A 15,079-nucleotide genomic window follows, 5' to 3' on the forward strand; every position below is an offset into this window, starting at 1 on the left:
ACACTCATTATGGGATACTTGCTGCCGATGTGCTTCCACAACATTTCGCAGCTCGAGTATCCAGCCAGAGAACTCAAAGGGACAATCAGCCCTCTTTAATTGCTTCTGTTCTTTGGGAAATGCCACAGACCTGTCAGAAGCATCCCCAGAGTGGCCTCAGAAGATTGGTCTGTTGTTCCCTGTCCTGTGTGAGTGCCTGGGCTTGTCATTTCTTAGGTTCTGTTCCCTTCTCCTTTTATTGACCATCCCAGACCCTCCATTTCATGGCTGTCATCTTCCTGAAGTCACTCCCTGTTGCCTCTAGGAGAACATAAACATTCCTCTCCCAGAGCCCTATTTACAGGATTCCCTCTTGTGCCCCCCACAATTCCATCATGGTTTGAATTCTATCATCTCAATGCTCTCAAAGCCGGCCGGCGACTCCTCCAATTCAGCTTTCCTCCAAGCCCTTGTACTGGCTGTCTCTTCTCCCTGACCTGGCCTGGAATGCACTGCCTCTCCTGACCCATCCGGAGTTACCATTCTCTCCTTCCTCAAACTATCTTATAGTTACTTATCTCCTCTTTCCCAAAGTCCCCACCCCACCCCACAGAAGGCAAGCCCCATGAAGGGAGGAATGACTGTCTTTGTGTTTTTAGCACCTAGCCCAGTGACTGCCACCATACTGGCCAATTAATAAGGGCTAGCTGATTGGCTGACTGACTACCGTGAACCCCCATGGTCATAAAGGTCTGTGTTTTCTGGTTTATCTGGAAAACCATCCCTGTTCACCCCCTTCACTATGAGGAAATGTAGTGTAGCCCAGAGTATTGGCTTAGGAGATGGGGGACCTAGGTTCAAATCCTGCTTCAGACACTGTCTGTGGAACCTTGGGCCAGTCCCCAAGCTTCAGGTCATCCTTAGAAGAGGCATCCTAATCAAGCCTGCCTGCCAGGGCGTGTGTCCAGTCAGTGCCCCTGTGACCAGACTCCTACCTCTAGCAATGAAAATGGTGACAATAGGGACGGGGTCTAACTGAGTGGGAGAGATAACCCACTTCAGTAGACACACATCCACAAGGCAAGACAGACAGCCTCTGCTCTGCTCCTGGCTGGCTCATGGCACTAACATGCCTTAAAATGGACACATTGGTTTGTTTGTGTTTGATCCTGTCCCCCACAGAGCCAGCTCTAAGCCTTCTAATTTCCTTTACGGCAAGATGAGGCCTTAAAATACACACTGTACTTGGCATTCCTTCCAATTTTAGAAGGCAAAAACAAACAAATAAAAAAAACATACTACTGCAAGATCACTTGATTAAAAACATTTCGGATATAACGTTTTCTTTACACGTGCAAACAAAGCCAGCATCTGCCTCACAGACATTCTTAATGAAAGCTTCCCAACTCCCACCCCACCACACACACACACACACACACACACACACACACACGCACATACACACATGCACATACACACACAGAGAGACACAGACACACAGACACACACAGAGAGACACAGACACACACATACACATGCATACACACATGCACATACACACAGAGAGACACAGACACAGACACACAGACACAGACATACAGACACACACACACACATGCACATACACATGCACATACACACACAGAGAGACACAGACACACAGACACACACAGACACACACACACACACACACAGACACACACACACACACACACAGACACACACACACTGCCCATTTGGGGTAATGGAGGCCTTACTACTGATTTCTCCACATCCTCTCCCAATTCCCCATTTTACCAAATGATCAGCAGATGCATAGGAAGCAGCTGACTTTGGCCAGGTGTGGTCTCAGTTTCCTCACCTATAAAATGAGGCAGTTAGATCAGAAAAATTTAACCAATATTTATAAAGGGCCTACTGTGTGTGGTGCCTAGGTGCTGGGGGGTTACTGTGGATGAAAGATGGTGCAGACCCTACCCTTGAGCAGCTCATAGTCGGTCTATGGCGGAGCCGGGGCATAAATACAAATAATTGTCAAACACAGTGAAAAGGGCCTCCAGCTCTCAGAGAAAAGCTTCTGGGCAAACACAAAGGAGACTTTCAGTGGCCTAGCTCTGGACAGCTTCTCCCTGCTGAGGTGGGGCTTCAGCTGAACCTGGAGGGATGAGGAAGGCTCTGGAAGGCAGAAGAGTGTGGGGATTTCATTCCTGAAATGAGGAGGGCTGCAATGACTGTCAGACACCTTCAGGGAAGAGCCCATGGTCCAGCTTCGTCTCCAACCAGCCCTAAGATTCTGTGATTTAAGATTTTAGGAAGAAGTAGATCAGATTTGGGAGTGTTGAGGCAGAGCCTCTTGAAGTGTCTAGGGCAGGTGACTCTCTGGGATGATAAAGTTGCATTAGGGCAGGGCATTTCATTTCTGGGAATCCCCCCAAAAGACTAGACTGCCTCTTCTGTGCCTGACCTGGTTTCCTCTCTAGAAAGGAGTCCCTGGTGCCCCATCACTCACTGATGCATCGGAAAACCTGTATTCAGCACAAAAATCCTGACATAGCCCTAACCTAGAGCTAGCGTGGTCCCTGCCCTCCAGGACGTCCCAGTCTGTCTCGTTGGGTGGTGCCCACAGAGATGACTGTACAAAGTCATGCAGAGAGTTACACTCAATGTGCTGAATGAGGGCCAAGGAGAAGGTCATCACTGATGACAGGAATTGAGGAGGGCAGCACTGGGAGGGGGCCTTAAAGGGGGTAAAAATTCAGCCAGTGGTCAGTCGGGCATTTAATTCAACATGAGCATCAGCATGGAGGTGGGAAAGCATACATCAATCAATCTAAAAGCACTTATTAAGTCCTACTGTGTACCAGATGTACCAGGTGCCAGAAATGTGAAGGCAGGAGAACAACACGCCTACCCTCAGAGAGCCGACATGCGAATGGAGGGGATGGCATGTACAGGCTTACAGAATTTGAGAGTGGGTAGGGATCACCAGGCCAACCCATGCATGAAAGGCAGAACTTTCCAACAAACAGCCATCCAGCCTCCCCTGGAAACCCTATGGGGCAGCCTGCGCATATGAATGAGGACAGACAGAAGAGAGACAAAGGGAACATGAAGGATCGTGGCAAAGTGTGGGGCAAGGGCCTCTGTGGAGTGGTAGTGTGTGTGCATGTGCGCACATGAGTGCGAATGGGCACATGAGTATACATGTGTATGTGCATTGTGTGTGCACACATGTGAGTGTGCAGTGCTTGTGTGTGTGTGTGTGTGTGTGTGTGTGTGTGTGTGTGTGTGTATAGTATGGGCAGGAGGGATGTAGGTTTGGATAGCCACTGTGTCAGGTGTGATAAAGAACCGGTCAGGGAGAACAGAAGGACAAGCTTAGATACCCCACATGCATGGTGGATGCAATCAGGATGTTTGTAATGCGGCTTCCTCACAGCATCCCACAGAGCTAGGATCTGCCTCACTGTCATCTCTCCCCCGCTTCTGCCAGAGCAGCTGCATCTGGACCCTTTTCTCTCCTGCTCTCCCTTTTTATTTTAAAGCTTTAACCAGAGCTTTCCGGCTCCAGGCCAATGCATCCTTCTTAGTCCTTGTTGGATACACTTCATCTCTGCCCAAGAACCCGTCACCCTGTGTCTCACACCACGCTCCACGGAGCACAATGCCATTCTAGGACCCCATTTTTAAAAACCATCTGTTCTCTTGCCATGTCCCCCAGTTTCATTTAAAGTCCCTCCCTTCAGCAGGTAGCAGTAAGCAAACACTTACTGTGCCCCAGGCCACCATTTTCTCCAGGAGTGGTTGGTGCCAAGGAGGCTTAGCCTGATTGAGGCCCGTTGCCAGAAGGTCATGTCCCTCCCTCTCCTCAGCAGGTCACTTCCTCTGGTGATTCATCGCTTCCTCTTAGAGCCAGAAACAGATACACTCGTTCTTGATGCTGACTTGGAAGTGACTTCTTCTTCTGAAGAGCCAGGCCCACCCTCCAGGGGAAGAACCTGGAACCTCTTTTCTATAACAGACTTAGCTATTATATCAGGTGATCATTTCACTGAAGAATTTCCCTGGCAACCCCCCTCTACCCTCTTTGGGTTTGAATGGCTGTAGCCACGTATATCTTCAGAGAAGATGGTCACCTCCCATTAATGGTCACTCTTTCCGCAGGTGCTACTTGACTCCTGGCAACTCCATGGTTCCCATCCCTGGGACTGATGCTGACATTTTGACCCAATGCACACAGTGAATGAAAGGCAGCCTGTCTGTCCACTAACATCCCACCCTCAGAGCCCCCCTCCCTGCACCCTGGGGCCAGGATGGATTTTAACCTGTTCTTTCATCTTGGATAAAGCTGCCCCGCCTCAATTAAAGGAACTGTTTGTTCTTTGAGCTTTGATCAAATGTTTGGGGGAAGACTTGGGATTTTATCCCCAAAGTGCTGCTTCTGATGATGTGCCCAGAGCACAAAGAGCCTTGAGCTCATGTCCTGGGAGGGCAGTCTGAAGGAACTGGCGTGTTTAACCTGGAGAAGGGAAGACCTGGGGGGGGGGGGGGCGCAGGGAGAGGGGCTGCCAGCTGCCTCCAGGTAGGAGGAGCTGTCCAAGAGAAGCCAGGTTAGACTCGGTCTGTTTGGCCCCAAGGACAGAAGTAGGAATGTCTGTAGAAGCTAATACTGACTACAGTAACAATCATAATAGCAGCTGGCATTTATATATATATATATATATATGTATGTATGGGATGTATGTGATATATACAAATGTGTGTGTATATGTATGTATATTATATATATATGTGTGTGTGTGTGTGTATATATATGCATATGTATGTCTGTGATATATACAAATGTGTGTGTATATGTATGTATATTATATATGTGTGTGTATATATATATATGCATATGTATGTATGTGATATATACAAATGTGTGTGTATATGTATGTATATTATATATATGTGTGTGTGTGTGTGTGTATATATATATATATATATATATATATATATATATATATATATATATATATATATGGTACAAAGTGCTTCACAAATATTATCTCATTTGAGCCCCACAACAACTCTGGGAGCTAGGTGCTAATTATTATCCCCATTTTAAAGAGGAGGAAATTGAAGCAGACAGAAGTTAAATGACTTGCCCAAGGTCACACAGCTAGTAAGCGTCCAGTGCAAGATTTGAACTCTTGTCTACCTGACTCCAAGTCCAGTTCTCCAGCTACTATACCACTTAGCTGCAGCCCAGAAATCCCAAAAAAGCACATTTAAACTTGATATAATGAGAAAATTCTTAAAAATCAGACCTGCTCCAAAGTAAAATGACCCACCTTGGGGGCTTGGGGGGGTTGCTCTCACTATAGGTCCCATAGGTGTTCAAGCAGAGACTGGACAGCTCCTTATTGGGACCTGCTTTCATGTTAGAGCAGGCAGCCTCTGAGACTCTATCAACAATGAGATTCTGTGGTTTAGCCGCAGAAACATCACACCTGTGCAGCTGTCTCCCAGTCTGCCCAAGTACTTAATACCCCAAGTCCACCTTGTAACCTCCATGCCAGGGGAAGGGCGTTTGAGGGGAGAGGGGCTGTGATGGGCAAGGACCCTCTCACAGAAGGAAGGAGCCAAACAGCGGAGCTGATGGACCGGGCGAGTGCTGCTGGCTGGCCCTGCAGGCCCGTCCAGGCTGGGCCTCTTCCGGTCTTACAGATCAGGGGTATCGAATGTATACTGACTGATAACCGTGGCGCCCTCCATATGAGGTTTTGACAAACCAAGCGTAATTCATTTTGGCCGGTTGATCAGATGGTGATTTTTCCCTCTCCTATCTATGGCATCATTCATTTTTTAAATTATTTTTTAAAAAAATTATCGAGGCTTGTTCTTTTGTCATTTCCTGATCCTCCTCGCTCCTCACCCCTCCCCCTCCCCCAGCCCTTGCAATGAGCCTTCCTTTGTCATTAAAAAAACAATTAAGGAAAACCAACCCACACATCTACAGAGGATGATCTAGAAAGGGGGAGGGGGGAAAATTCTGCCATCCCCATCCTGCTGACCTCAAGTGGAGTGGGAAGACTTGAATGTGTACCAATGTAGGGTCCCCTCATCGAGCATCCATCTGAGCTCTCATCATTGCTATGGGTATGGGGTCATACAGCGGGTCTTGTATAACTCCCAGATAGCCAGGCTCTCCTAGTTGAATCCCTGAGGCAGAGCCTGCCCTCCCCTGGGAGTCCCAGCCCCATGGGGGGACCATGTTCCCTCTTCAATAGCTGGGCCATCCTGTGTTTGCTCCTTGAGAGTAGTGCCAGTTTTATCTTAGGCCTCACACCCACAGCCCCAGGCACATGGTAGGTGCTTAACAAATGCTGCGGACTGTGAGTTTCCCTGTGGACAGCAGCCAAGAATGGCCAGGGTGCTCTGAATGCCATCTCTGCCTCTTGTCCTCCCAGAATCTGTACCAGAACCGATTTCTCGGCCTGGCCGCCATGGCCTCTCCATCGAGGAACTCCCAGAGTCGGCGCCGGTGTAAAGAGCCTCTTAGGTACAGCTACAACCCTGACCAGTTCAACAATCTCGACCTCAGGAATGGGCCACACGACCCAGTCACCATTCCTCGGTCCACCAGCGACACGGACCTGGTCACCTCCGACAGCCGCTCCACACTCACAGTCAGCAGCTCCTGCTACTCCATAGGCCATTCCCAGGATCTGATCATATACTGGGACATCAAGGAGGAGGTGGATGCGGGGGACTGGATCGGCATGTACCTCATAGGTGAGTCCCCCTGGGAAGGGCTGTGTTCCTGGATGCATGCTGGGCGCTGTCGGGGCTGATCTCCCCACTCATCCTGGCTGGGAGGTTGGGCATGTTAGAGCAGAGTCTTCAGCATCTCTCTTCCCAAAGGTCTGAGCTTGAGGTAGAATGAGGACACTGGTGAGAAGGAGGAGGAATTGGGAAAAGACAAAAACTGAATAATGTCTGTGTGAATTTGGAACAAAACTTAGTTGAAACTTTAAAAAACCCAAAAACTTATGAACCATAAGATTCTTTCAGGGGACAGTGAAAAAGCAACAGGGCCGAGCAGAATGGAAGGTTGGGAAGTAAGGGCAGGTGCCCCAAGTGACAGCACATAATTGAGTTAACACTCGGTGGTACAATAGTTGGAATACTTTCTTTGGGGTCAGCCGACTGGATTGGAATCCTGGGTTGTCCAAGGTCACTGTCCCTCTCTGGGATCTGTAAGATGAGGGACCCTGCGATCCTTGCCAGCTTTATGTAAACATCGCCTCGGAGGTGTGGGGTTCACTTTCCCAGCTTGGGGATCCCCTGAGGAGTCTACAGATCTCAGGACCCTGCTTCCCAGGACATGCCTGGTCCTGTGAGTTTGGAGCTGAAGTGAATGTCACCAGGATGTGCTGGCTTTGTGGACCCTTGCAGGTCTTGGATGATCAATGTTCAAGCGGTGGTTGATCACCATTTGGATGGACAGGAGAAAGGGGATTGCCTCAGAATAGCTCCTGGCAAAGTCCCTTTTGCTCGGTCTCTCAGAGGGTCTGGCTAGCCAGCATGTGTCACCCCCTGTCAGTTAGAGCACCCTCTCCAACTCCAATCTCTCCAACTCCATAATGCTCAGTTTGCAGGACACTCCACAAGGCTTAAGAGGGTAAATAAGGAGCCGGGAAGCCACAGGGCTGTGGGTCTGGGGGTTCCTGAGAGGATATTGGCCAGTATCTTTCAGGATACAAGGAAAAGTGGAATCGACAGCTTCTCTATGATCCCTATTCATGGAGTGTGGGGGTAGCCATGCAGACACAAATCCCCACTGAACCCCTCTCCCTCTTTCCCAGCAACCCTGTCCTGGCTGGGAACCCTATCCATCACCCCCATGTCCCACCTCCCCTTATGGGTTGTCTTGCCCCACTGCCCAAGGGGAGGAACTGCCCTGTTTTCTTGGCTTCATCTCCCCAGCTCTTGGCACACAGTAATTGATTGATAAATGCATTATCCGTCTCCTCTCCATCCCTCTCCTGACACCATGTGAGCCAGTGGGTGGCCTACGAGGTTTGGAACCTGAAGGACCAAGTTTACATCCTGTCTCTGCTGGGAGAAAGCCTGTGTAGCCTTGGGAGAGACACTGGTTCCCCCTCTCCCCCACCATGTCAGATGAGATCTCCAAGAATCCTGAGAGCAGAGCACAGTCATGGGGTGATGGGTCATATCTAAAACCTCCTGTTTGACAACAGACCCACAGAAGTTAGGTGGCTCAGGGTCATAGGGCTGGGAGAATGTGGAGTCCAACTCCCTCATTATACAGATGAGCAAAATGGGGCTCAGAAAGATGAAGGAAATGAGCCTTTCCATGCACCTACTATATGTCAGGCACTGTGCCAAGTGATCTACAATAAAGACCTCATTTGATCCTCCAGCACCCCTGGTGGCAGATGCTTTACAGTTGAGGAAAATGAGGCAAATTGAGATGAAATGACTTACCTACAGTCACACAGTGAGTTGGTGCTAATGTCAAGATGTGAACCCAGTTCCCTTGACTCCAACAATCTTTCCACTGTCCTACACTTCCTTCTCCTCCTCATTTCTTCTGGAACAGATCTGGAGACCAAATATTTGGCCGTTTAACATAGTAAATTAGAGTGTGGAAAGGAGCTCTCCCTTCCTAACCTTGACCAAGACTCAGTTTCCCTCTGAATTCCCAGTTCATGGCCAAGGGCTTCTGGTAACAGGGGAGGTGATCTCCCTATCCACCAGATTTCATGGGCATCAAGGAGCCATGAGGAAGAAATGACCTTGCCCCAAAATGTCGTGTCTAGTAGGAGGGTCCATGGCACAAAGATGTCAGCCAGGGCCACACAGATAATGCCTAATGGGGCAGGACTGGAACCCAATGTCCTGCCTCCTCTCTCCATGGTGCATCTCACTATGAACCAGAAGAGAGAGTGGCAGGTCTGCCTCCCCAGGACAGCGGACCTGGCAGTTCTCCTGGTGGGGGGCGGGTTGGGAAGAGTGCCGGCTGAGATGTCTCAGGGTCAGGGTTTGGTTGGTTGGTTTTGTTTTTGAGACTTGAATGCAGCCCCTGGTAAACACAGCTACCCACTCCTTGGGCTGTTCTGTGTAATTGCTTTGGGATTTGACCCTCCAGCAGAGAAAAGGCTAAGCCCATCATCTGCTTCTGGGTCGTTGGCCTGGGAGTAGGGGACACCCTGGGTTAGACCCCAACATCCCCCTTGGGAGCCATGTGACTGGACAGGTCACAACCTCAGGAAGCCTCTGAGAGCCCAGGACTCCTCCCCTCCAGAGTGAGGTGGGGCTTCTGGGGGCTATGTCCAGGCCTGCCCACAGAACGTGTGGGGATGGGCACTGAGCCTCCAGACATCCTCCGTTCATTTTTACACAGAAACAGCCTCTTGGTAAAGGGAGTCCAGAAGCTGTCCTCCTGGCATTGACATTAGAGCAGTGGCTGTCCCGAGGGTCCCCGTGGGCTGGCTCTGCAGCCAAGGCCCTTCCATATTGCTATCTGGAGCCTCTTGGTCTGTGGAGACCAGTCCCATCTCAAAGATTTTACTCATGGGGAGGATCTGGAAGCTTCAGAATGGAATGGGAAAATTGGCATTGGTCACAGCTGTGCCCTGTGAGGGGAAAGATCCTGGGAAAAACCCTGGGGTTGGAGTCAGAAGACCTGAATTCGAATCCCATTTCTTTTATGTTTGACCTTGGGCATATGTGTATGACCTGGGGCTTCATGAGTAAAGTGTAAAAGAGGCCTCTTCTTCATCTGGCAGGGAAGGGTCAATTAGTCTGAGAGCATCTATGAAGCACCAATCCCAGCACTGAGTAGGTTTGCACTCAGAGCCTCTAAGGTCCCAGTTCTGCCTTGGTCCCTGAATCTATGACCCAGGGTCTGCACCAGAGACTGGGGCCATTATCCAGATCAGTGCAAATCTGATGAGAAAATGATAAAACATTCTGTGAGAAGAGGAGATTGAGGGTGTCAGGACCTCTCTAGCCATCTTCTTCTGGGAAATGTTTAACAACCGGCTTTACAGGAAAAAAAAATGTACTGAGGATGTATTTTTAAACTTAATCTGAATAATTAACATTTTATCCCCCACTTTCTTAAATCTAAACAATCACCCAAATGGTAAGATGAGCCCCGAATTGTCGAGGAATAAATGTTCCCAAGGAAGACTAACCGATCGGCTCTCCCGAGCCGGGTGGAGCTTGCTCCAGCACGCCCCACCTTCTCCTCATGCTCCATGTGGTTCTCCCGTCAAGCCCAGAATCTATGAGCGCCTCTCACTGCAGGCAGGCAAGCGTGGAGCTGGCCTTTGGCACATCTCCGCAGCGTGCTGGAGGCTGCAGGGAGCCTGGGAAAGCGCCTCGCTGTTTTTGCAGAAAAGCATCTATCGCTGCAGAAGGCCGATTATGCAAACAGCTGAGTTACCCAAACAGGGTGACAAGCGAGCTCTCTTCCACACGCGCACACACATGCGTGCGCTCGGGGAGTCTCAAGGCAGACGTAGTTTGACAACAAGGGAATTTCAGAGGGATACAAACAGTTATTACCATTGGCCGTGAAAACGTTGTTTTTGAGAGTAGCTGGATACCGGGTAGAGTAATGGATGAAGCCCCGCCCCGGGAGCCAGAGCCGGGGCCAGCCCTGGGTTAAATTCCTGCCTCTTGGCGGCCAGGGACCTCTCCGTGCCTCAGTTTCCTCATCTGCAAGATGGTGGCAGCCCCTCTCTCCAAGGGCTGTTGTGGGGCTCTTGTGCTTTAGAAACCTCCCAGCGCTGTCTCCAGCTGCTATCACAACCGAGTCAGCCAGGACAGCTGGAGAAATGCTGCTCCCGGGTCCTTTGTCCAGGAGAAGGCTGTCTTGGGAAAGGTCTTCCCTGAGAGAAGGGCCAGAGCTCCTCCGTGAGTGTGAGCGCCGGGCTTTGCCTCCGTAGCCGAAACCGTTTGGTGCCTTCCTTCAGAAGTGACCCTCCCCGCACCTGCCCCTGAGGGTGGAGCCCAGGGCGCCCCTCCCCCCCTCGGGTCTATTAAATGGCCCGATGGAGCTGGCTGCTAAGTGCCAGGCCCTGTGCTGAACACGTCACAAATGGGATTTCCTTTGATGCCCGCGACAACGTGACTAAGAAGTAAGCGCCGCTATTGCAGATGAGGAAACTGAGGCAAACCGAGGTGAAATGGCTTGCCCACGGTCACACACCTTAGAAGTGTCTGAGGCTGGATTTGAACTCGGGTCTTCCTGACTCTGGCCCAGTGTTCTGGACTCTGTGGCGCCACCTGGCGGGGGCGGGCTCCCAGAACAGCTGCTTCATTCACTGCTTTTCTAACATTTGGTAAACTTCACCTACCGCCACCTCCGCTCTAACCGCCTAGTAACCCCGCCCAAAAGAGGTAGTCTGCCATGGCCTGTTCTGCCGGAGGCCACCACTTCCTGTCTTGTTTTTCTCCACTGATTGTCCCATTAATGACACGCTCTGGAATTTTTTTCCTGGCAATAAGGCTGACCTTGCCTACCCATCATCTACAGATGGCATTCCCCCCACCTTCTGAGAACTGACTCTTCATCATCCAATCCGGGGTTGCTGCTCGCGTGTCCCATAGTCTTCACAGAATCACTGGGGGTCTCTCACCCATCACATGTGCCCACTTACAAACAAACATGTAAGGGCACCTCCCACCTGGGCATAATGACCTGAATTCGTCAAAGACAGCTAGTCTCTCACGAACGTTTTGCTTCTCTTGTGATTCAGTTCCCTGTTTGCCATCCCCTGTGACCTACAAAGCAGACTCCAGAGAAGAATTGAGTGGTTCTGCTTTCTCTCCCCGGGCAGCATTCACTGTCCCATCCCTCACTGAGGGCGGAGCCCAGGGCGCCCCTCCCCACCCCAGGTCTATTAAATGGCCCGATGGAGCTGGCTGCTAAGTGCCAGGCCCTGTGCTGAATACTTCACAAATGGGATTTCCCTTGATCCCCTTGACAACGTGGCTGCGAAGTAAGTGCCGCTATTATAACCCCATTTTGCAGCAGCCCTAGCCCTTCCTTCTTGCCCTGGGCTTCTCTTTGGAACCTCAGCTCATGCCAAATGTTAGCCCCACCAGAACACCCTTCTAGGCCAGTGCCATGCTTCTCTCTTCATCCTTTGCTTCCAATCTCTGAGAATCCTCTAACAATGGAATTTGTCATTACATCACAACCAGAGTCAAACACACACATGTGCGTGCATACACATACTCCTAACCCCTGCAGATTGAACTCTTCCTTGTAACAGATAAAAATAATTAAGCAAAAATGTACAGTAGAGTCATCCAGCATCCCAGGGAACACAGGATTTTGCCTAGTAACCCCCCACCTTTCTACCGAGAAGAAGGGAGGATTCATTCACCATCTATTCTCCAGGACTTTCCTTGGCCATTCTGTAGTTCAGGATCTGGCTTCCTTTGAGGGATCTTGTCATTTAGAGTATATTTAGAGTCATTGTGAATGGGGAGCTTTGGGGTATATTTGATTTGCTGTTCATTGAGTCATACAAACATTCCCCTATTTCTGTGACTTTCTCCTCTTCTTTATATCTTATGTGTAGCTACTCCACGTTTTTTTTCTCCCATTCTTCAATTGGTAAACACGGACTTTCAGTTTTTGGCTAGCACGAGTTTTAATTTATACTGAACTTCTGTTTCTCTTGGATTTCTTTGGGGTTTCCACTAGGAAAATTGGTGGTTTGAAGAGTAGAAGCAGGTGAGTCACTAACTTTTTAGTGGAACTGTCTTTCCAAAACACCTTGACCATCTATCACTCTTTAAAAAAAATAACAAAACAAAACCAAAAAAACCAAACCAATTTTCTGGATGTAAGGTGAACTCTCAGAGTTATTTACTTTTCATTTCTCTTACTGGTAATGATTTCGAATATGTGGAATGTGTATTCATATAGTTCTTTATATTAGCAATATTCCATTGGAAAGCTGTCTGTGTCCTTTGATTGCAGAATAACCCTTGGTGTTTATATATTTCTGTCAATTTTTATATGGCTTAGCTGTCAGATTTTATTGAGGGATATTGGATGCAAATCTTTTTTCACTGAACAGTTTTTCTTCTTATCTTGTCTTCGTGGATCTATTTGTACAAAAGCTTTTGTAATTTTCAGTAATAAAAGTTGTCTCTCCTATATTTTATGATTTTTTTTCGATCTGTCATTTAGTTAAGAATTTTCCACATCTCCATAATTTGGAAAGATCTCTTCTTCCATCCTCCTCTATGTTCTTTATGACATGGCTTTAATATTCAGAACACATCCACTTTGAGCTTATTTTGGTATACCATTGAGATACTGGTATAAATCCAATTTCTGCCAATCTGCTTCCTAATTTTCCTAGAAGCTCTGAGTCTTTCCCTAAATTATTTATGTTTTTTTTTTAAATCATCAGACCCTGGATTGCTGCTTTTACTGCTTCTGTTTTTTGTTTACCCCATCTATTCTATTCCTCAACTTTTCTCCTTTTTAAAAAACCCCAATGAGTTCTCAAGATGGGGGAAATAGTGGCGTCTCCCTCCTAGGGTTGTTAGGACCAAAGGAGATAATAACATTAAAACACTTAGAAGAGTGCTTGGCATATAGTAGGGACTTCAATGTTTGTTTGCTTCCTTCATGAGTTTTCTTATTATTTCTCTTGAGATTCTAGACGAATTTTTAATTTTTTATCTAGTTCTATAAAGTATTCTCTTTATAGTATAAGTGATCTAGCTCTCAATTTATAGATTAATTGGGTAGTATCATCATTTTATCATGTTGGCACAGTCCAACCATGTAGAGTGAATAGTTCTCCAATTATTGGTCTTTTTTTATTTCTGTAAACAATACTGAATAGTTATATAAATCTTTATGTGGGTCTTGGTGGATTGATTTTCAATTTTTATGCATTTTCAGATATTTTCATGGAATTTCTCTTATTTATTCCTGGGTTTTATAAATGCTATGTACATATGCTATGGTTATCATTTTTTATTCAGGTTCTTTACTGAAACTCTTAAACCTATTATTTACTTTCTATGACTATTCAGTAGGGTTTTCTAAGTACATCATGATGTAATCTGCAAACAGGTAAAATTTTGTGTCATTGTTGATGTTTATACTTTCAATGTCATTCTTGTTTTATCTGTCCATGCCCTTTAAAAATCTAAATTGGCTAGTGGGTTCTGTGTGCATTTGCATTGACGTCTTTAAAGAACATTTCCTTTTCTTCCTCATTATAATTATTGCTCCTGGAGTATTCAGAATATCATTCTTGAGAACCTGAAATGGTGCCCTATATCATTTTAGTCCATGAAATCTTATATATACTTCCTCTAAACTCTTTAAAATCTATTCTCCCCAAATATTTTATCAGACTTTTCCCAATTTTCCATCTTTGTCTGTGACGAATTCTAAAAGTGTGACCACTTCCCATCCCTCAAGCTCTGGGTGTCCATCTTTTCCACCCCAGCAAAGTGTCATAGTTCATCAATGAAAAACTGATCCAGAATCTAATTTCCCCATGTTCATTATTTTGGTTTTTGTATTGCATTTTTTTTAAATTTTTACTTTATTATTTATTTAATACTTTAGTTTTCAACATTGATTTCCACAAGATTTTGAGTTACACATTTTCTCCCCATTTCTACCTTCCCCCACCAATCCAAGGTGTCATATATTCTGACTGCCCTGTTCCCCAGTCAACCCTCCCTTCTGTCAACCCATCCCCTCCATCCCCTTTTCCCTTATTTTCTTTTAGGACAGGATAGATTTCTATGCCCCATTTGCTATATATCTTATTTCTCAGTTGCATGCAAAAATAACTTTTTCTTTTGAGCATCTGAGTTTTAAAACTTTGAGTTCCAAATTCTCTCCCCTCTTCCCTTCCTACTCACCCCGCCTAAGAAGGCAAGCAATTCAACATAGGCCACACATGTATCATTATGTAAAACACTTCCACAATACTCATGTTGTGAAAGACTAACTATATTTCCCGCCATCCTGTCCTGTCCCCCTTTATTCAATTTTCTCCCTTGACCCTGTCCCTTTTCAAAAGTGTTT

General features: G+C 47.3%; 1 protein-coding gene across 1 annotated transcript in view; it reads left to right on the top strand.

The window, feature by feature from the left end:
* The first annotated feature begins 6,437 nt into the window (after positions 1-6,437).
* HECW1 (HECT, C2 and WW domain containing E3 ubiquitin protein ligase 1) overlaps positions 6,438-15,079 on the top strand; it is a 163,876-nt gene continuing 155,234 nt past the window's right edge. The window contains exon 1 of the mRNA XM_036739447.1: positions 6,438-6,759. Coding sequence (XP_036595342.1) covers positions 6,471-6,759 — 289 coding nt within the window. The 5' untranslated portion in view covers positions 6,438-6,470. The remainder of the gene's footprint in view (positions 6,760-15,079) is intronic.

The sequence above is a fragment of the Trichosurus vulpecula genome, chromosome 9 (genome assembly GCF_011100635.1).
Source record: "Trichosurus vulpecula isolate mTriVul1 chromosome 9, mTriVul1.pri, whole genome shotgun sequence".
NCBI classification, from domain to species: domain Eukaryota; kingdom Metazoa; phylum Chordata; class Mammalia; order Diprotodontia; family Phalangeridae; genus Trichosurus; species Trichosurus vulpecula.